We start from the raw sequence: 23,870 nt of genomic DNA, 5'->3' as shown, positions 1-23,870 counted from the left end.
GCTTCATCCAGATTAAATTAAGATAGTTTGTGTTGATATGTTTTAAGTTTCAAGCATTCTGGAAACATATTTATTTCTAAACTTTTGGCATATTTGGAATTCCAGTCTCTCTCAAACACTGCTTTTAGCTCCTCGTGAACTGCCGCCTGGTTCTTCCCGCTCCTGCTCTGTTTGTGCTTAATGACCAGGCTCACACCTGTGTTTTGCACAAAGTCGTCCCCAACCCAGTCAGAGGTACCTGAAAAGTAGCACAGGAAAAGTCCCAATTAATAACCCCATTCACCAATTCAGTGTACTTAGCCAAGCCTAAAGGCGAACAAGGGTGAGACAGTGAGGTGGGATCTGGGCTTTACTTACGGTGATTTTTGCAGTAATAGAATGTTACAATTTATGACTTAAGCTACTTTTACACTGATCAGAAAGGAAAGGACTTGCATTTATATAGCGCCTTTCACGACCTTAGGACATCCCAAAGCGCTTTACAGCCAATTAAGTACTTTTGCCGTGTAGTCACTATTGTAATTAAGGAAATTCGGCTACTGCCAATTTGCGCACAGCAAGATCCCACCAACAGCAATGTGATAATGACCAGATAATCTGTTTTAGTGGTATTGGCTGAAGGATAAATATTGGCCAGGTCACTGGGTAGAACTCCCCTGCTCTTCTTCGAAATAGTGCCATGGGAGCTTTTACGTCCACCTGAGAAGGCAGGCAGGGTCATGGTTTAATGTCTCACCCGAATGATGGATGATCATAGTGAAATCCTAGTGCATCTCTCAATACATGGATCTTGTACGTCTGGTGGCAACCTCACTGCAAACTTGCTAAAACTGGCCATTGGGAAGACCCACGTAATAACTGGACTGTTCAGTCCAAAACTAGATTAGTGGCAACCCTAATTGTAGGTACCAGGAATCTGAGTTATGAGAAAAGGTTAAGGAAGTTGGAGCTTCTCTCTGGATAAGAGATTTCAAGGTGACACAAAGGTTATGAAAGGGGATTGGCAAGCGAATCAGGAGCAGTGAAGCCTGCCTTTATTAAACTACCTGAAGTGGCATGTGTGAATTAAATTGAACAGATCCTTGCCAAAGTTGTATGTTCACTTATTGCCGCATACCTCAGTATAATGAACTACCTTTAGGCTTGTCTGCTGCACCAAAACCTTTGCCAGGGCTCCTGGCCAAATAGCATATTTTACCAATTCAAAAGACAAAAGTATAGAGTGTGTATTATACATGGAAGCATATTATACTTGATCATTTATGGTGTCATGCATGTGTGCCTGAAGGTCTAACTGCCAAGATGATCAAATACTTTTGTCATTTTTGTTTATTATTAAACAGTATAATTATCAGTACAATGACTTCAACAGATGGGCTCCAAGTGTCATAGATCTTCAGTAACTGATAACCGACTAATGTGCTGCACTCCGAGAATGTAATATACCTGATAAAGTGCAGCCCATGTTTCACAGAAAACTAATCAGCTGAACCCAACGTTATATCAGTAAACTGACTCTACTGCGGAGCAAACCAAAAAATCCTCTGGAGAGGAGCAGCGTGCTATTTGCTTCGAATGCTTTCAACCATCTAAAGACCGCAGTAGCAATGTGGAGGAGACTAAAACATGGGCCACCAATATAAGATAGCCACTAATAAATCCAATAGGGAATTCATGAGAAACTTCTTTACCCATAGAGTGATTAGAATGCGGAACTCGCTACCACATGTGATAGTTGAGGTGAATAGCACTGATGCATTTAAGGGGAAGCTAGATAAACACATGAAGGAGGAAGGAGTAGAAGGATATGCAGATAGGGTTGGATGAAGAGGGTGGGAGGCAGCTCATGCGGAGCCTAAATGCCAGCATAGACCAGTTGGGCCGACTGGCCTGTTTCTGTGCTGTAGATTCTTTGTAATTCTGTCCAAATATCAATAACAGATCAAGATTACATTATTTTTAATGAAATACAATAATACAGTTGAATCCTTATGAAAGCATGGCTTTTAGCTGCGAATTTGGATTGAGAAATCTCTCAACTCCACATCCAAATAGGCAATTTTCACAGAGTTGTAGCACAATCCACTTAATTCTTCCTTCACCAACTCCATCTAAACAAAAACTGATCTGCCGTGATTGAGATTAGGCCAGTGTTTTGCACTAAATATTCGTCAAGGTCTATAAGCCCTGCAGCAAGGGAGATAGAGAAATTATTTGCTCTGGTAGCAGAGTCCAGAACAAGGGGGCATAACCTTAAAATTGGAGCTAGGCCGTTTAGTCAGAAAGCCGGTGATGTCAGAAAGCACTTCTTCACACAAAGGGTAGTGGAAATATGGAACTCTCTCCCCCCCAAAAAGCTGTTGAGGCTGGGGGTCAATTGAAAATGTCAAAACTGAGATTGATAGATTTTTGTTAGGCAAGGGTATTAAGAGTTATAGAACCAAGGCGGGTAGATGGGAGTTAAGATACAGATCAGCCATGATCTAATTGAATGGCAGTGCAGGCTCGAGGGGCTGAATGATCTCCTCCTGTTCCTATGTTTCTACAAGAGGTAAAATGGCTGAATCCCAATACTGGCAACATGCTACAGCGAGTGAGCTGTGAGTTGAGGCCCAGGGTCATCGGGATCAGCAGCTCTCCCCAGAGGAAGAGGAACCCTCGGTTAATATTAGCACCACTGTCTAAAGAACAACAATACTGTTGACCTACGTAACGATATAACTACATCCAAAAGCAAATCAATGTGAAAAGCACTTTGAGACATTTCAGTGGCATGATAAGGTATTGAATAAGTCCAGGTTATTCTTTCTTTGGACTGGATTAAGTATGTTGAAATATGTTGAAAGTCTCTAGGTAAAATTCGTCTCTATTTAATATAGGGAACATTAATGACAGTGGGCCCGGATTCCTTTCATGCCCGAGGCAGACTCCCAGCCTGGACTGGCCAGGAGTGAGGTGTAAGGGGTAGCAGATTGAGGCGGGACCTGAAAACACCAAGTCTCCGCCCAGATGTTTTACCGCTGGCAGCTTCCGATGGGGCCTGGGGTGTCCGGAACTTTCATCTGCCCCTTCATTGTCCGTGGCATAGGAGGAGGTGGAGCTGGAGGGAAGGATTTTCCGCACCACAATTCCATTGGTTCCTGCCTCCTCTCCGGGAAAGAACCTAGCATACAAGTCACTGTAGTGGCTGATGTGGGGCCCAGCGGGGTCTCCAGACCAGGGACATGACCTGAAAGATCCTGAAAATGCAGTAAGGACATGTTTTAATTGGCACTGCTATAAAGTGGGCTTATTATCTGGGAAGCCCGCACTTTCGGAGGTGGGGTGGGGGGGAACCAGCAGCCCCCCACTCCCAGCAGACCCTAAAAGCAGGTACCCAAAAGATGTGCCCATACTGACATGGACTATTGTCGAGGCCATAACTAATGAGCTGACTCCACCCTGACCCTGGTACTCCAGCAAGGGCAGGAGTGGATTTTAGGGCTCACAATCATTTTATGCTTCAAACAGGTTTTTTTATTATTTACACTGGATTAGGAATTTTGTACATTGGAAGCAAATGTGAACAGTTTGGTACGTGTAATTCTGCACAAGGAGAGAGTGGTTAGGGTGATGGAATGCTGTTAATTCTATAGAGTAAGGGTGAGTGGGAATTGGTTCAGTTTGCTAGAATTCTGCAGAATGGAAAGACGTTTTGTATTTGGAAATTTGCCTAATGAGGATGAAAGGGAAATTGTTTGGTTCATTCAGTTGTTGGATCAGAACTATGGTGGGATCAGGAATCTGCCAACCTCATTATAAGTTAACGAATATATTATAGGTTCTGATTCTACTGTGCAATATGCAGAAAGTACTGACAATTATTCTGGCAGATCCTGGTTGAAGCCAAAAGAGCTGTCAGTACATAAAAGTTTAAACACTGAACTCTCTCCATTTTTATAAATGATTTCAGCATCTTTTATAAAATGGTACTTCATCACTTGTAGAAAAACATTAAATTAAGGAAGTGTAAAATTTGAAAAGGGGAATAAAAGTCACTATCAAAATTTTAATCACAACAAATTAAAGTTGGCACAAAAGAACGTTCCAGAATGTTCCTGTATCTAAATGACATTGATGAAATCAGAACAGCAAATGGTTTGGAAAAAAGTCTCTTGATGAAGGTTAAAAATGCAAAAGAGTACTTGAAATATTTATTAAAATCCTGTATTTGATTATGATAGATGGCTCTATACTCTTTCGTGCTGTGATATTTCACCATTCAGTCATTCAAACAATTGAAGTTTCTTGGAAGTGAGAATGCTTTTTGCCACTTTCAATGTAGCTGACTTGAATGAGTAATGTGAAATAGGCAGCCAGTAGCCATCTATCACCTAAATTATTCTCTGGCAGAACAATCTTATAACGGCTTTCAAGAAATATCATTTTTAACATGGCAAAATTGAAATATATAATTAACAGTTTTTGCACTGGCACCAGTCCAACACATTCATAGATTGTGGGGAAGAATCTGAGGCCCTTACATTACGAAGCATGCTGATTGGTTGGTTGCCTTTTATGGAAAATAAAATTTGAGCCAATCAGAAAAGACTGAGCTACCTCAAAAAAAATCCGATTCAAAATATCATCCCTGAAAAAAGTGTCAGAAAGCCTTGAGAGGCCAAGACCAGTTTTCCATTCCTTTTAAATCTGGCCCTCTCATTACTTAAGCATTCCTGGTATGCAAATTTTAGTCCCCACCCGTTCCCAATAACCTTCAGGAGCCCTCCTGACTCCAGCAAGGAACACTCTTCCCCGCACCACTCTCAGCTCAGCATTTTGTTTAGTTTCTTGAATCTTTTCTTTCTGGGGTCAGAGGCAGCAGAAAACACCTCTTTCCGAGACGTCAAGCAATCACACTGGTCAATTGGAACAGGGAGGGCAATGCTTGGAGATCACAGGTCTCTGCTTGATCGCTGCTCCCCTGGTGCCCCAGCATCAGTATAAAAGCACCTAATAATGGTAGTGCATCTCAAGGCATTCACTGCAGTGTCGGATTCACTACTAGAAGCACATAGCAATTCCGAAATGAAAAAACACAAGCCTACACCTCTGGCTGCCGTTGCATTCTGACGAAAGGGAGTATACACCAGGGACTCCTCATGAACAGCAAGGTGAGTGCACCACAACTCATTACAAAATGTGAGAGTACATTGCCACCATCTTCCTGACCACAGTGTGGGTATATACCATCCCCTATCGAATAGCTGCACTACAGCTGGCCTCTATTTTAACACTTGGCTTGGCTCAGTTGGTAGCACGCCTGCCTCTGGATCAGAAGGTTATGGATTCAGATCCCACTGCAGGGCTTGATCACATAATCTAGGCTGATAATTCAGTGCAGTTGTGAGGGAACGCTGCACGGTCGGAGGTGCTGTCTTTCAGACAAGACATTAAATTGAGGCCCTGTCTGTCTGTTCAGATGTGTATAAAAAATCCCATGGTACTATTTGAAGATAGGCAGGCGAGTTCTCCCAGTGACCTGGCCAACATTACCAAAGCAGATTAATTGGTCATTAATCTCATTGCTGTTTGTGGGACTTTGCTGTCTGTACATTGGCTGCCGTGTTTGCCTACATAATTGCACGTAATCAATTGGCTATCAAGCATTTTGGGATGTCCTGAGGGCATGAACGGTGTTAGATAAACACAAGTTCTTTATTTATAAGACCATAAGAGATAGGAGCAGGAGTAGGCCATTCGGCTCCTTGAGCCTGCTCCGCCATATAATGAGATCATGGCTGATCTGACTTTTCCCTTAACTCCACTTTCCCACCTTTTCCCCATATCCTTTGACTCCCTTGCTGATCAAAAATTTGTCTAACTCAGCCTTGAATGTATTCAATGACTCGGCCTCCACAGCTTTTTGGGGTAAAGAATTCCAAAGATTCACGACCCTCTGGGAGAAGAAATTCCTCCTCATTTCTGTCTTAAACGGGCGACCCCTTATTCTGAGACTATGCCCCCTAGTTTTAGATTCCCCCATGAGGGGTAACAACCTCTCAGCATCTACTCCATCGAGTCGCCTCAGAATCTTGTATGTTTCAATAAGATCTCCTCTCATTCTTCTAAATTCCAATGAGTATAGACCCAACCTGTTCAATCTTTCCTCATAAGACAACCCTTCCATACCCGGAATCAACCTAGTGAACTTTCTCTGAACTGCCTCCAATGCAAGTATGTCCTTCCTTAAATAAGGGCAGCAGAACTGTACGCAGTACTCCAGGTGTGGTCTCACCAGCACCCTGTACAGTTGTAGCATGAATTCCCTGCTTTTATACTCCATCCCCCTAGAAATAAAAGCCAACATTTCTTCCTTTTTTAGCAATTTTCAAAAAATAAAAATGACCTAAATGGAAGTAGTGTTCTCAGATACCCCTGGAGCTCGGTGTCAGGTTTCCCGAGTGTAAATTTGAATTTAAAATATTTGAAGAGAAGAAAATTGCAGGACTGTGGGGAAAGAGCAGGGGAGTGGGACTAATTGGATAGCTTTTTCAAAGAGCTGGCACAGGCACGATGGGCCGAAAGGTCTCTTTCTGTGCTGTAAGATTCTATGATTCTACATTTAAATTTCCTTTGTCCCGGTCAATTTTTTTTTATAGTTGTATAAAGTATTTCTCAGCCTGTCTTGTTATAATTGAGCAGTCAATTTGAAACCATCGGAGGCAGGCCAAAGAGAGATTCTGTGGATGGTCAGTAGCAGACTGCCATGCAAAGGATAATATTCAGAAACCTTGGGGGGTAATTTTAACCTAACCCGCCAGGCGGGAAACGCACGCGATTGGGTAGAACGCCAGTTTTACACCCCGCTGACATCAAACCCTGGTACTCCTGCTGCATTTAGTGGGGCGACTTAACTTGTGGCGTTTAGTGGGGCGACTTAACTTGTGGCAGTGAAAGGCCCACTTTTCCACAGGCCCTTTGGACCTGCCATTAGATTCACTAGCTCTGCTTCTGACCAGAATTTGATGGAGAATGGCACTGGGTGGCAGTGTAAATGGGCGTGATCAGTGCTGGCGGACCGGTACAGGGCCCCTCTTCCGAACCAGCACAGCACCGTAAAAACGCCGATGGTCCACTTCCAATAAATGTATTAATTCCCATTTAGATTTGGTTTTTGCCTGTGGCCAGGACTTTTGTTTCCCTAATCTTTCATTATGCAAAGCTTAGCACGATAATGGGTGCATTCAGCATTGTGCCCTCAAAGCTAACCAACCTATCAAACGGCTTACCATTTTTATCGAAGGAATGGCCCCATTTGGAACAGGCTCGAAGGGCTGAATGGCCTCCTCCTGTTCTTATGTTGTTCCTATTTAGCCACAGGTGCTTTCTAGAAATTCTTTGTGGTTCCACTGTGCTCCTCCTGGCCCATTAAAAATCTGCCTACCCCCATGTTATTTTACAGATACCTTTAAAACTACCCCCAAGTTATCAAGTATCGAAGTTTTCCCTCTGCAACAGAAGGAACAAGCTGAAAGAATGTTCATCGACTGCTAGGCAAGAGAGTGATTGAACCATAAGTCCTTAGGCAATGTCCATTGTCTTGGTTATGCTTGAATGATGTTATAATAAAGAATCATCCATTTCAAATGAACGGTTCTCTGGATGCATTTGTTGGCTCCTGTTTAAGTTTTCAATGCCAGATCTACCCAGTCGATGCTGACAAATTGGAGCTGCTGAGGTGGATCAATCAAAAAGTACTTTAACTACTGGAATTAATCCTTATTAGCTCACAGTTGTGTCAGTTGAATGGTTTAATGGGTGAACAATATTTGAAATCCTTGAATGAGACATTGAAAGGTGTTCCTCAGTAAACAGGGCTTGTTTTACTCTGATTGCATCATTGTTTATGCCAGTAAGTTTTGCTGTGTAATTACAAGGGTTCCATGAGTCATCTGGCAGGTTGCATCAAGCAATTGATGCTCTATTTACATTGCAGAACCACTTCCAGTTGGACATCAAACAAGGCACCGTATCAATTTTCTACCACTGGAAGGCAGCGTGACAGTTTGCTCTAATCCATCACTTTTATTCATACCTCTTTGAATATTTGAGTAGAACACATGATCCACCCCAAGGTATGTTAAAAATGCAAGACAGATCACTGGATTGGTAATTTTAGGAACCTATGATTTTGACATCCAGAATGATAACGTAGTTAAGATAAAAATTATGTCGGGCAAGTTTTCATCTTCACCATCTGGGAGATGCCAGAGGACTGGAGAATTGCAAATGTTATGCCCTTGTTCAAAAAAGGGTTTAAGGATAAACCCAGCAACTACAGACCAGTCAGTTTAACCTCAGTGGTGGGGAAGCTTTTAGAAACAATAATCCGGGACAAAATTAACAGTCACTTGGACAAGTGGGGATTAATTAAGGAAAGCCAGCACGGATTTGTTAAAGGCAAATCGTGTTTAACTAACATGATTGAGTTTTTTGGTGAGGTAACAGGGAGGGATGATGAGGGCAATGCAGTTGATGTGGTGTAGATAGACTTCCAAAAGGCATTTGATAAAGTGTTGCATAATAGGCTTGTCAGCAAAGTTGAAGCCCTTGGAATAAAAGGGGCAGTGGCAGCATGGATATGAAATTGGCTAAGTGACAGGAAACAGAGAGTAGTGGTGAACGGTTGTTTTTCGGACAGGAGGAAGGTATAGAGTGGTTGTCCTCGGGTCGGTACTAGGACCACTGCTTTTTTTGATACATATTAATAACTTGGACTTTGGTGTTCAGGGCACAATTTCAAAATTTGCAGATGACACAAAACTTGGAAGTGTAGTAAACAGTGAGGAGGATAGTAATAAACTTCAAGAGGACATAGACAGTCTGGTGGAATGGGCGGACATGTGGCAGATGAAATTTAATGCAAAGAAGTGCAAAGTGATACATTTTGGTAGGAAGAACGAGGAGAGGCAATATAAGCTAAAGGGTACAATTCTAAATGGGGTGCAGGAACAGGGAGACCTGGGGGTACATGTGCACAGATCGTTGAAAGTGGCAGCGCAGGTTGAGAAAGCAGTTTAAAAAAAAGCATACGGGATCCTGGGCTTTATAAATAGAGGCATAGAGTACAAAAAGCAAGGAGGTTATGGTGAATCTTTATAAAACACTGGTTCGGCCACATCTGGAGTATTGTGTCCAATTCTGGGCACCGCACTTTAGGAAGGATGTGAAGACCTTAGAGAAGGTGCAGAAAAGATTTACTAGAATGGTTCCAGAGATGAGTTACGTGGATAGACTGGAGAAGCTGGGGTTGTTCTCCTTACAGCAGAGAAAGTTGAGAGGAGATTTGATTCGAGGTGTTCAAAATCATGAGGGGTCCAGACAGGGTAGATAGAGAGAAACTGTTCCCATTGGCGGAGGGGGTCAAGAACCAGAGGGCATGGATTTAAGGTGATTGGCAAAAGAACCAAAGGTGACATGAGGAAAATCTTTTTTACACAGCGAGTAGTTAGGGTCTGGAATGCACTGCCTGAGAGGATGGTGGAGGCAGATTCAATCATGGCCTTCAAAAGGGAACTGGATAAATACTTGAAGGGAAAAAATTTGCAGGGATACGGGGAAAGGGCACGGGAGTGGGACTAGCTGCATTGTTCTTGCAGAGAGCCGGCACGGGCTTGACGGGCCGAATGTGGGCGGAATCTCCCCTTCTGTGCTGTAACCATTCTATGATTCTGTAGGTAGAATTGGGTGCTGTTAAATCAGGGCTCCCTTCTCTTGATGGCAGCCTCGCAGATTAAGTTTTTTCCATGGGTCTACGAGTCTACCGCTGGAATAAGAAAGCCGGATTCAGCAGCATAAATGCCACCAGCTGGCTCACAGTTGCCAGTCTCCTGGAGTCTGAATGAAACGGGTGCCTGTATAAAATCAGTCTACAATGGCTCCCACCTATTTCTAATATAGAGTTTGCAAACATCTTGTTAATGCTAAACCTGGACAATTCACCAGTAAGGCCGCAATTAGAATATTAGGGGCGATTTTCCTGAGTCTACATCCTGGTGCACTGGAAGCTTGGAAAATTGGGCAGGTTGGAGCGCACGTCTATAAAGAAGATCACCGGATTTTCCTCCATTAATTTAAAAAGGAAGGAATAATTGTGCAGATTCCTTTACTGGTGTGCCCTCTATCCCATCCAATTTTTCCATATTCACCACACCCAGCCTATCCAGTGTGACTGGGTGGGGACCCAGGAAAATTTCCCCTTATGCATCCAGTTTTGGGTATCTTACTTTATGGATAGGGCACAGCAGAGATTCACGTAGATGATCTCGGCAGTGAGAGGCTTTAATTATGAGCAGAGACTAGAGAAACGGGGGCTCTTTTCATTGGAACAGAGAAGGTTAAGAGGAGTCTCTGTAAAGGTGTTCAAAAATAATGAGGGGTTTTGACGAGTAAATTGGGAAAACTATCCTGTGGCCAGTGAGTCAGTAACTAGAGGGCATACGTTTAAGATCATCACCAAAAGACAAAGGGAAAGGTTAGGAGAATTGTTTTAGGCGGAGGGTTGTTAGAACATGGAATACCCTACCAAAAATAGTGGTGGAAGCAAAATCTAGAATAGCTTTTAAAAGGGAAATAAAGTGGATAAATATGTGAAAAAGAAAAATGTAAAAGGTTATGGGAAAAGGTCATGGGATCGGGAGTAAGTGGATAGCTCTTTCAGAGAGCTGACACAGGTGCAATGGGCCGAATGGCCACTTCTGCGCTGTACAATTCTATGATTTCTCACAATGAACTTTCAGTTCCTTCGCTTGGTAATCACGTACAGGCTGTGCTGCACCAAGAAAGAAAGTGGCAAAGGGAGCTGGAAAAGTTGGTAGGGAAATGGGAATCCTTAAGAATGGTTGGCAGCACCTTTTACCCTTAGCAACTCCTGTGTTTTACAAAGCTTACACCCACCCAGTGATTGAATGTTGTCGACCTGTTTGGCAGCACATCTCTTACTCTTGGATTACAGCCCAATCCCATCCCGATTTTCCTTAATGAGAACAGACGGTTAGTGCCAGGTTCCACCCTCTGCAGTTTGACAGAACTGTCAGTCCAGTACAAGAATAAGACTGGAGTCGTACAAGTGTTCTCAGTGCTTCAGACAAGCCCCCTTGTCTGTACCAGAAACAGAAGAGCTGCCAAAACAGCATCTCAATGTTCCACATCGAACCAGAAAGTCTACACAGAACGCTGACTACAAACTTTCATGCACAGCTTCTCTTTTCTGTAGACATCTCTCTCCTAGTCAGTGTTGTCTCTCGAACTCTGTCTCTTACGTACAGACATTTAAATGCATTCCTTATTGATCCAGAGTTGCTAAATCTGATTAACACTGATTGGATGATTAATGTTGAACCTTGCTGAAATATTATTAATGGACTCACTGCGCTTTTTAGTAACACGCAATACCCTATTCCACTCAGACAGGCTGGAGCATGATCAAGCTATTTATGAGATTTAAATAGTAAAGGCCGTAATGAGAGAGTGCAGCTGGAGACAACTATAGCAAGGCTAAATATGTTACCGTTTGACCCTGGGGGAACCACAAAAATTGTATTAGTCACAAGGGTGGGTTATTTGAGCTAGGGGGAGGTAATGTCAGTGGTTTTGAAAGGGAGTCAGTCACCTGCTTTATATATTTGTGGTCTGCAAATTGTCTGATATTATAGATGCTAGCCTGGAAGAAGGCAGAGGGGGGAACTGGCCTTCACTGCTACTGACAGTCCCACACCTATGGTGGAGGTTGTCTGCAGATCTCCTTACAGTACATGATGCATCTCTAAACATGAGCCCATGGAGGCAGCTCTCCTCTGTCGTTGCCCGATAACTTTGCTTGGTTGTGTAGATACAGTTTCTTTCCATGCCCCATTCTTGCTTTTGAAGCCCAATCTGTCCTATCTGCAGACCCACAGTAAATATATAATTGGTCACTTACTGATGTATGCTGCTTTGTCTGTCACCATGTATTTGTTGCGATTAACATTGGAAAACATGACCTCTTTCCCTTCAGAAGCAGGAATTACAAAATATTTCTGTAAGAGATAAGCATAGAACGAAACCTTGAAAGGACAATCAACACAACTTTGAACATAAAATTGCTTCAATTAAGAAAGAAAGTTAAGATACTCAGTCTGCCGGAATACCAGTAAGGCACCGTCACCAACAAAATGCCCCGTTTATCAGGTCTCCTTGAAAAGTTCCATAATAACATTATAAAAAATGCTGCATTACAGTAGGTGACACTGAAGGCCAACGAAGAATTCACAAATGTTTATTATTCACTTTACTGAACTATCGCTTGGCTGTGCAGTTGATTCCCACAGAATAAATTAGGCTATTTAAATGTTGTTGTACAATGCCCAAGTATATAGAAAAATGATTCCACTTTTTCTGTCATAAGAAAAGTCATGGTCAAGAAAAAGCCATTTGATCCTTCAAAACTTCATCTCTCTCCTACCCGAACTTCATCACTATTCAAATCTGTCTCTAATGCTCTGATGTTTTTTTCCCTCTACTACTTGCCTGGTAGACCATTCCTGTGGCTGGAGCTTCCGTGGGGATTCTCCCGATCTCCCACCATATCTTCACTGGAGATCGGCAGAACCCCTGGAGAAACGGTGTAAATGGCAACAAATGGCCGTGTTCATGGTTCCACTGAAGTTACAGCAGGAGGTCGGGAGAACCCCGTAGAAATTCTCCTCCTGCCATTCATCCCACTCAAAATGAAGACAATTTTCCCGATATCTGTTTTGAATTTATTTCTCACTCATTTCAATTTTCAGTTTTTTGGGCACAAAACGGCCGCCTAAGTATTCAATATGGCGGGCGGGGAGCCCGCGGGCATTATATGCTGGAAATGTGTTGCCCGCCATATTGGTGAAGGCAGAAAAAGAGCCATCCAGGGCTTGTGCCTAAAACAGGCATTAGTCCCTTTGCATATGGAAATAGGTGGGGAGGGGGTGCTAACACCTGTTTGAGGCTTCCTGAGAAAAATTGAGCTGCCCTGATTGCAGCCAGTGGCTGTTTATCTAGCCATAATTAACAGCTGATTCCCAGGAAGTAAAAGTCAGCGGATACTGTAATTAAATCTACACAATGTAATTAGCAAGGTCCCAGGTTCAATCCCCAGTCTGTGCCGACTGACTTAGCTGATTTTTGAGAGACAGAGAGACAGATAGAGAGGGAGAGAGAGAGAGAAACAGAGAGAGAGGGAGAGAGAAGGGGAAGTACTTTTGAAGTGTAGTCACTGTTGTAAGGAATCTTCCTTACATTACACTGTTGTAATGTAAGGAAGCGAAGTAGCCAATTTGCACACAGCAAGATCCCACAAACAGCAATGAGATATTGACCAGATAATGTTTTTTTTAAAAGTGATGTTGGTTGAGGGATATATATTGGCCAGGACTCCCCTGCTTTTCTTCGAATAGTTCCACAGGATCTTGTACATCCACCTGAGAGGGCAGACAGGGCCTCGGTTTAATGTTTCATATGAAAGGCAATACCTCCGACAGTGCAGCACTCCCTCAGTACTGCACTGCAGTGTCAGTCTAGATCACATGCTCAAGTCTTTGGAGTGGGACTTGAAACTGCAACCTTCCGACCCAAAGACAAGAACATTACCAGTGAGCCATGGCTGACACTTATGAGACTTTTTAATGAGAGTTTATGAGATCATCCGAATCCCTCAATTGCAGCCCTGCAATCACTGCACAATATTCCATTTTTCTCTATATAATAAATACCATTAAGAAAATTACATGCGAGCAATTTAGTCAAGGAGTACATGATGTCATCAATTATGAGAGTGGTTTATAGTCATCAGTTAGTCCCTCAATTGAATTAGTGCCCTACATTTACTGACAGGTGCCTGTACTACTGAACATGCAGCAGTAAGCTCAGTTTAGTGGTTTACTGTCCTGGCAAAATGCCATTTTTAAACTCTCAGTTTGAGGTTTCCAATTTATTTTAATAGAGTTCTGAATAGCCCACTACATGTATTTAACTTTCTCAAAGTAGCCAATTGACAATTATTGAAAACAAAAACACACTGAATTTAAAAAGCAATCTTTTATTCTAAATTTTGGAGACTATAAGTTTTTTGAATTTACCGACTGGGTCTATGGAGAGCAGCGCGCTCCTGTATTAATATCGCAGTTCGGTCACCGGTCTCGCTTTGAATTGAGGCGAAATGTGTTCCGGGGTTTACGCACATGAAGTGGAGCCATGACCGATCGGACACTGCAAACACACGACATAATTACGTCATGACGTTGCCAACAGATGATAACATGAAATGCAAAACGCCCCAGGCTTTTTTAAGCACTTCACGTCATGACATCATGGGAGGGTTTACTTTCATGATGGGGCCATGTTGGGAAACTTTTAATGTAAATTCACCTCACTTCCAAAATTAGTTTAGTTGTAGGATGGGTATTAAATATTAAATCAGGTACGTGCAGTGTTAGTGTGTACAGCTCCAATTCAAATAGTAAACCCAGAATCTCTTAATGGTGGTGGGAGCAAGTGCAAGGTGACATTTATTTTTCTAGCTACAAAAACTAATCTGAGAAAACATTATTTCAGTGAGCGAGTGATCAATCTATGGAACAGGCTCCCTGGGAAGATGGTGGAAGCAGATGGTGTGGATTCATTCAAATGCAAATTAGATAGATTTCTTTCAGAAAGTAATCTCTTGGGATACAGTACATGAGTAATTTGAGACATGGCAAATTGTAAGTGTAGCATGCTTGGGAGGAACAGGTGACTTTGGACCTATAGTTCCCAAAGCTCTCCACCACTGGGGTTTCCCTTGTCATATCTGGCTCTGTTGTAGACTAATTGATAGAGATTGATTGGCATGATTAGTCAACAACTCCATTATCACTCTATCATACTATTACCAGCATGGTAGAAGGTGAACTAGATGGATCTTGGTCTTTTTCCGTCTAGCAATTCCTATGTACATCTCTGCATGTAACTTCCATGACTGTATAACAGCTCACAATGCTTGGGGGGTGGGGGGGGGGAGTGGGTGTACCTCTTTCCACTATCAAACTCAGTTTGCATTAGGTCTTCTACACATTCCCTTACCCTCCTTCCCATTCCTTTAGTGGAGAATTCCCACTATACCTGGTCCCTTGGTTGGCAGATCCCTCACCACCATCTGTTTGTTGGTAATCCTTTCCACTCAATGCCTCCTGTCTTTTAAGTCCATCTAGTGTAATGGGTACCTGGCCCTGCAGCCACATTACATGCCACACCATTAAGAGATGGGATCTCCTGATCTATGTAGGTCTCAATTAGTTAGTTATTCTTCCCCACTCCCCGTTTTACACTATGCACGAGTTTCTTTTCCATTGACTTTAAGGAAAATTGGGCGAAGTGCAAAGCAGGCTGCCGATTCGCTATCACCCGGCAATAAAAATTAAAATGACCCCCCATTGGGTTAGATTTTCGTCTGTACCACCTGGGCGTAAAACCTTGCCTGGGTGGTTCGCAGAATGGGAAATCAAGCTGGGCGGATTACACACTCATAACAAATCCTGCCCGATTATCCCTTTGTTTAAATTACAGCAGTGAATACACTTCAAAAGTATTTAATTGGCTGTTAAGTGTTTTGGGATGTCCTTAGGTTGTGAAAGGCGCTATATAAATGCAAGTTCTTTCTGTCTTTAATGGAAGGAAAATCTGGCGGCTGTGTTACTTGTGTGCAATTCTTTCTACCCAATTTTCCTACCTGTGCTCCACCCAGGAAATAATTCACACCCAGGCGGAACAGACAAAAATCTATCTCATTACTTCTTCCACGAGTAGAAAATCAAAACTACATTTCCACATAATATAGCAGATGGAAATAAATTAATTTTAATATGTTCAGTCAATTAATCACAGTAACATTTCATTATATGTCTCCTACAGAATCAATCACTCATCAACAAACAGTGGCACTTCAGTTGCTTCCTAAATTAAAACTTGAAATAAATTCTGAATACGCTGTAGGGGGTTCTCACCACTATAAGAGATTTCCCCCCTCCCCCACCAAGAGATGCTTGGTTGTCAGAAGTATTGGGGAATGAGGTCTGACATACGTTCGCTTAATGTGCAAACTACAACATGGTCCATTGAACTGCAGCTCCGATCACTATATGTAAGTACTGGCCAGACAGGCTTAAACAAGATACAATCTCCTCCCTTGTTGCCATCCTATGTGCATGCACAACATGAAGCTTTCGCACAGTAGAGAATTGTACGTTAAGAGGGTGTTTTCTGTGTCATTCTGTACTGTAGGGAAGTTGGTCCTCCACTAGCATGCGATGATGATACTGAGGAGGCAGGGAGGGAGACTGTGATCCCACTCGCAAAGTGCCCCTAGGATATGCAAGGGTTCGTAAGCTTGGCTCCATGTCTTTAGCAAATGCCCATTGGACTCTGCTACCACAGAGATGTGCCTTCACCACATGATGATCAAAATGTTCTCATTCGACAGGAGAACATCAGGACTGGGTGTTTTTCACATTTCAAATGCTTATAGTATGAACCCATCGTTACATTTTACTAAAATCCTGACAATAAATCTGTGTGTGTAGACATTTAATATGCCAAGAAATGTAGTTCCTCCTTCCCACACCCCAATCAAAATTAAGTTGCTGTTATATAATAACATCACCTGTCTCTGCTCCTTCTTCAACCCATATGCTGCTGAAAACCCTCATCCATGCCTTTGTCACCTCCAGACTTGACTATTCCAATGCTCTCCTGCCTAGCCTCCCATCCCCCACCCTCAATCAACTTCAGCTCATCCAAAACTCTGCTACCTATATCTTAATTGGCACCAAATCCCATTCACCCATCACCCTTGTGCTCCCTGACCTACATTGGCTCCCAGTCTCCCAACGCCTCAAATTTAAAATTGTCATCGTGTTCAAATCCCTGCATGGCCTCACCCCTCCCTATCTCTGTAACCTTCTCCAGCCTTACAACCCTCCGAGATGTCTGCGGCTTCTTGTGCATCCTGATGTCCTTTCGCTCCACCATTGGTGGCCGTGCCTTCAGCGGCCTAGGCCCTAAGCTCTGGAATTCCCTCCCTAAACCTCTCTGCTTCTCTACCCCTCTCTCTTCCTTTAAGTCGCTCCTTAAAACCTACCTCTTTGACCAAGCTTTTGGTCACCTGTCCTAATATCTCTTTGTGGCTCGGTGTCAAATTTTGTTTGATAATGCTCCTGTGAAGCGCCTTAGGACGTTTTTACTACGTTAAAGGTGCTATATAAGTGCAAGTTGTTGTTGTTATTCTTATGGCACAAAACAGTCCTTAATTTGACATTAATTGAAACAAGACTGGCAATCTCTCTCAGTCTGGACTGTGGTAGGAAGTGGAAAAACTCTCACTGGTCCAGTAGGAGGTGCTCTTCCAACATTGGGATTGGGGCATAATGTTGGGGTAAAATAAAAGGGAACTTTGCCCTTTAGCTGCCCTGTCATGGCTGACCTAGAGAGTGCTTGATATTGGCCCTGACGGGCAAACTTGACCAAAGCGGATCTATTCCTTCACATGGAATGTTTTATGAGCCACAAAAACCATCCTACATTTTTTGTTCAGATAAGTTTTTTTTCAGAGCATGGTCGATCCTGTGACTGACAATCCCCACATGAACTGGCACCGTCAACTGCACTCACCACGTCAAAGTTGCAGTTGATGGGCTCACTGCAGAACGTTTTGAGAGACCACAGAAAGTTGAGCATTGGCGCGTAGGTGTCCTTCCAGCAGCTGACTAACAGACGCACCTTCACGTTCCGTAGAAAGAGAGCTTCCCGCAGCCCATCATCTATCAGAGGCCAGTACCTGCAACATAACACAATTATTGCTTTCCCCGAGTGGAACGGTTATTCCGTCCATTAACTCTGGAGGTCTCGGTTCTTAGCCTCAGCCGACATCATTACACGTCTCGCTTCTCGGGAAAGAGATAGAAGGGAGCAAGGTGAAGGTATGTGGCCAACATGTAAGGGATTGGGTTTAATGGGATTGCAAACTGCAACCAGCTCTGCTACTGAAATTGGAACATCAATTCTACTACAAATTTCCTAATGGTAACGGAGATGACAATATTTATTTTATCCATCTGAAATAGAATTATTCCTTATCTACTTAACAAGTCTCCGTTGCGCATCAGGATTCCATCAGTGCTCAAGGAAACCTCCTCATTAACAAAGGTCTTTCAACTATATTTACATTTACGATATTCACGTTCCAAGAGGCAATTAATGGGTTAGATATGTTTGGAGGACATGGCATTTAATTATAAAGAGGATTTTAGGGATTAGAGAACACGAGGATGATTATTCATATTGTTAGTGGATCTGCTCAGAATTACAGAGGCAGAATGAGCAGCTGAAAAGAAAGAACTTGCATTTATATAGCGCCTTTCATGACCACAGGACGCCCTAAAGCACTTTACAGCTAATGAAGTACTTTTTGAAGTGTGGTCGTTGTTATAATGTCAGTGCTGCTGCCAGTACCACTTTGACCACGGCCAAGAATGCTGATCAAGCCGATGGCTGGCTTTTGAAAGCCAGTCTGCAAGACTAACCAAGCAGAATGGCAATGTGCTACTCCATGAGTATGTTCATTTGTTGCTATATTTTTAATAGCCTAGAATTTTCTGTGTGTGATATTAGTGGATGAACATCTAACATGTTCATATGACATTATGTTGTCAACTATTTTAATACAGACAGTGACCCATTTATTTTAACTGATACCCCTGTTAAAATAGCAAACAAAGTAATTTTATATGAACATGTTAACATCATTATGTTAATGTCTCGCACAGTAATTCTCCACTTTTCATCTTTGCTGAGCAGTAAATTGTGATTTTCTTGACCTCTGTGTTAAAGCACTCCATTGTTATAGAGTACCGTCACTTACTGCCTCCATGTCTTTCGAAAGGGACGTTAAATCGAGGCCCCATCTGCCCTCTCAGGTGGATGTAAAAGATCCCATGGCACTATTTCAAAGAAGAGCAGGGGAGATCTCCCGGATGTCCTGGTTAATATTTATCCCTCAGCCAACATCACTGAAACAGATTTTCTGGTCATTATCGCATTGCTGTTTGTGGGACCTTGCTGTGTGCAAATTGGCTGCTGCGTTTCCTACAACAGTGACCACATTTCAATAGTACTTAATTGGCTGTAAAGCACTTTGGGATGCACTGAGGTTGTGAAAGTCACTATATAGATGCAAATTCGTTCTTTCTTTACATAACAAACTGGCTAACATTTTATTTGTCTGATTATACTGACACCTTCACTATCCAGCATCGACTGCTTCAGTTGTTTCATCTCTTGCACTCTTCTTGCCCCCAAAGTGTTGTCCTGTCTTTGGGCCCTAATCCTTCACCCAATTCTCTGAATGATAAAACATCCACAACACACTGGAAGGATGCCAGATGTCTATTTATTCTTTGTCACAGCCTCAGTTCCAGCCCCGAGAGTGCCCACCACATAACAGTGCAATCGACATTGTGCACAACCTTGTTACAAACTCGCCCCTTTCCATATTTTGCTTGATGTGGGGTTCAGATTCCAGTATCAGCTTTCATTTGTTTTTCTTTCTGGGGTGGAGGGGGGTGCGGTGGAGAAGAGGGGACAGAAGGGTTAAATTGTGTTAGACTTTTACCCTTTGTACTGAAACTGTCAGTGCATTGATGAGGGCTGACATTCAGACTGATTGGCTCCACTGCCCAGAAAATGAAATGAAAGTAAATCAAGTAATTGCCTGGATTATCTGAACCTTCACTCCAACTGCTTGTGAGGGCTGAAAGGTCACTTGCTTTTATAGCCAATTTATCAAGATGAATAGGCACATCAGGCTGTGTGTGCTCCCCCTGCCCGGGATTTAAGAATAAATGACCAATAGCTAAGATAAAACAGAATAAAATGTTTAAAAAAATATACCAATAAAGAGCTCTAGAGATGGAGAATCTAAACAGAATGTCATATATGTATTATATATACACCTTTAAAGGTTTAGTCGAAGGGCTGCAACATATTGCATCTATTAGCCAATGCCAATAATAATTTCTAAAGCCGCTATCATAATCGGTAAGGAAGAAGAAAGAAAGCACTTGTACTTATATATAGTGCCTTTCACGATCTCAGGACATCCAGCCAATGAAGTACTTTTGAAATGTAGTCACTGTAGGAATGTAGGAAACACAGCAGCCAATTTGGGCACAGCAAGGTCCCACAAACAGCAATGTGATAATGTTTTAGTGATGTTGGTTGAGTGATAAATATTGGCCAGGACACCGGGGAGAACTCCCCTGCCCTTCTTCGAAATAGCGCCATGGGATCTTTCACATCCGAAAGACAGTGCAGCACACCCTCAGTACTGCATTGGAGTGTCGGCCTAGATTTTGTGTTCAAGACCCTGGAGTAGAGCTTAAACCCACAACCTTCTGACTCAGAGACAAGGCAGGGGTATTAAGGGATATAGGATCAAGGCGGGTAAATGAAGTAGAGATACAGATCAGCTGTGACCTAATTGAATGGCAGAATAAGCTTGAGGGGCTGAATGTTCCTATGAGAGCGCTACCCACTGAGCCACAGGACGGAGAGGCCCCCCCCCCATTAAGTCCACAAATTTCCATCGTGGGGCCAGGAGGAGTAGGAGTGCTCCTCTGGGCCCAACAAGGAAAGTCAAGGCTTCCCCGGCCCCGGACTTTTTTTTTCTTTATTCGTTCACGGGATGTGGGCACCGCTGGCGAGGCCGGCATTTATTGCCCATCCCTAATTGCCCTCGAGACCCTATCAAAACCCCCTCCTAGGCATTTACCTGGAAGTCGGTGGGTGACCCAATTTTTCCCCGTCGGCAGCTGCTCTGCACCCTCTTCCCAACCGGAACAGGCAGGAAGTGATGCAGCAGCATTTAAATAAGGGCCGGCGATTAACATCACCGCGGCCTCCTGCTGCCTCTGGTGGGCGGGAAGTTAACTCGCTGGAGAGGTTTCCAGCCAGAAACCCACTCAGTGTTAAAATCCAGCCCTAGGTTTTTCTTGAAAATGGTTTATTAACAATGCAAGAGGCAATTAGAGTCGCGTAAAAAAATACAGCTTAATTAACATATAAATCAATACAGTACAGCATTCTCCTCATTTAACAGTGACAAGAATATTGTAGATCTAATATGATTAAACTTTCAAATATATAAAACAAATATGTCCCTGAATGCTCTAGATTGGTCTAGGGATATCACAAAGACACAAGCTAACTCTGGAGGAGGAAGGCCATTCAGCTCATCTTCATTTATGTAGCCAGAAGATCGTAAAGCCTTCCCATGGTAGCATTGCTTCCAGGGTTTTGCTTCCACTACTCTATCTGGAAGTTTATTCCACACATTCATTGTGTGAAGAAGAACTTCTTGCTTTCAGTCCTAAAGTTACCTTTTACTGGTTTAAACCTGCTTGTTCCACTCCCACAGTGTAATTTAAGGTAATATTTCAGGTTTGCATTTTCCATTCCCTTGATGTTCAGGATTGTATCTATGTAACAGGACGCCGATCATCATAAATGCATGAGGCTCCCGCTTGAGTCAGGTAGGTGCCTCATCCGCCCGTTTCAAGATAGTCGTGGGCCAGTAAAATGGTGGTAAGTGGACTGCTTCACTTTTAACTTCCGTTAACTCCCGGTTTCTGCCGGACAGAGGGAGTTTAAATCCTCCCTGCTAACTGTGCATTTTCCTTTTCTCGCTTAAGCTTGATGTTCCCTCAGCTTGTGTCAATACTGAACATCTCGCTGGGATCCAGTTCATAGAATCTTATACCACAGAAGGAGGCCATTTGGCCCAGCGTGCCTGTGCCAGCTCTTTGAAAGAGCTATCCAATTTGTCCCACTCCCCTGCAATTTTCCCATTGCCCTGTAAACTTTTCCCTTTAGGCAGTTTAAGATCTTCAGTAGTTCAATAAGATCACATCTAAGCCACCTTTCTTTCCCCCCCCACCCCGTGTAAATATTTGTGTAATTTTTCCTCATCCCTCAGTTACCCAAACCCACTTATCCAAGCAATTGCCATTCTTTTGCTCCCTTCAGGCTGAGGTGTCACTACCAGTGAGTGGGACGATGACTACAGCTGTCCACAATACTCAAGTGGGGCGGGCTGGACCAGTGCTTTGTACAAACTAATTATGACTTCCTGGGACGTGGGATGATTAACTTTTTACCATGCGTATTTGTCACCGTTAAATCTATACCAAACCTTTATAGAGGGATTTATAGAAGAAATAAAATTTGAAAATTGGCAGCCTTTATTGACAGGGGCTTTTCTTCAGACCTCAACTGGCTCCCAATGGGTACACACTGGTATTGATTGACAAGTGGAACAAATTCATCCTGTCCAAGTTCCCTATTGATCGTGCTTATATTTTTGATCTTCGTGAATTGATTTAATTTACATATGCAATTATAAAGTATCGCTAAGGGAAAAGGAATCATACTATGTGAGCTACACAGAGATACATTTCAGTAGGAAGAACGAGGAGAGGCAATATAAACTAAAGGGCACAATTCTTAAAGGGGTACAGGAACAGAGAGATCTGGGGGTATATGGGCACAAATCGTTGAAGGTCGCAGGGCAGGTTGAGAAAACGGTTAAAAAAGCAGACGGGATCCTGGGCTTTATAAATAGAGGCATAGAGTGCAAAAGCAAGGAAGTTATGATGAACCTTTATAAAACACTGGTTCGACCACAACTGGAGTATTGTGTCCAGTTCTGGGCACCGCACTTCAGGAAAAATATGAAGGCCTTAGAAAGGGTGCAGAAAACATTTACTAGAATGATTCCAGGGATGAGGGATTTTAGTTGCATGGATAGACTGGAGAAGCTGGGGTTGTTCTCCTTGGGACAGAGAAGAATGAGAGGAGATTTGATAGAGGTATTTAAAATCATGAAGGGTCTAGACAGAGTAGATAGAGAGAAACTGTTCCCATTGGCGGAAGGGTCAAGAACCAGAGGACGTAGATTTAAGGTGATTGGCAAAAAAACCAAAGGTGACATGAGGAAAAACTTTTTTACACAGCGAGTGGTTATGATCTGGAATGCGCTGCCCGAGGGGATGGTGGAGGCAGATTCAAACGTGGCCTTCAAAAGGGAACTGGATAAGTACTTTAAAGGAAGAAATTTGCAGGGCTACGGGACTAGCTGGATTGCTTTTGCATAGAGCTGGCATGGACTCGATGCGCCGAATGGCCTCCTTCCGTGTTGTAGCCTCTCTATGATTTTAAGATTTACTTTTTTGAGTGAAGAGGGAATGTGTGTTTTCTAATTAATCAAATTTGTCTGCATAGGTAAAATAAGTTTAACAAGGACACAAGAATAGAATGTAAATAGGCCATTTGGTCCATCAAACCTGTTCTACAATCATTTGTTATGCTGTAGCTAATAACATCAATGTTTTGGTAGAAGGAGGCATCATTGTTCTTAGGTTACTCATAAAAAATGTAACAAGATTTACAGCAATGTTGATCAATTTCCCATCCCTATACTTTCTGGTGAAATACAGGCAAATTAAAAGCGATAATCAAACTCTGTTATCAATGAGAATCAAACCATACAGGAAAACAATTTAGAAAATACTCCATACAATAACAATTGCTTTCTAATATAAGAGAAGAATGTCAGTTTTCCAGGACAGCTGGCTGATTACAACACAATGACCTGTGACCCTGTACCTACGGTTAATACATTATCATTGGCACAGCTAAGTGGCTACTAGGTCTCGGCATTCGCTCAGTGTGAAATATAAAAACAGACTTTGAAAATAACTAATATGGTACGTTAGAGATGTGGACTG

At 42.7% G+C, this 23,870-nt stretch overlaps 1 protein-coding gene across 3 annotated transcripts in view; it reads right to left on the bottom strand.

Moving 5' to 3' along the window:
* Window positions 1–23,870, bottom strand: part of pld5 (phospholipase D family member 5) — an 80,485-nt gene continuing 56,615 nt past the window's right edge. For all 3 annotated transcript variants that reach the window (XM_067988663.1, XM_067988665.1, XM_067988664.1), the window contains 3 exons: window positions 17,701–17,866; window positions 11,963–12,059; window positions 1–238 (listed from right to left, as the gene is read on the bottom strand). In XM_067988663.1, coding sequence (XP_067844764.1) covers window positions 18–238; window positions 11,963–12,059; window positions 17,701–17,866 — 484 coding nt within the window. In that variant the 3' untranslated portion in view covers window positions 1–17. The remainder of the gene's footprint in view (window positions 239–11,962; window positions 12,060–17,700; window positions 17,867–23,870) is intronic.

The sequence above is a fragment of the Heptranchias perlo genome, chromosome 8, assembly GCF_035084215.1.
Source record: "Heptranchias perlo isolate sHepPer1 chromosome 8, sHepPer1.hap1, whole genome shotgun sequence".
In the NCBI taxonomy this organism is placed as follows: domain Eukaryota; kingdom Metazoa; phylum Chordata; class Chondrichthyes; order Hexanchiformes; family Hexanchidae; genus Heptranchias; species Heptranchias perlo.
This window is presented reverse-complemented; position numbering and strand designations above follow the sequence as displayed.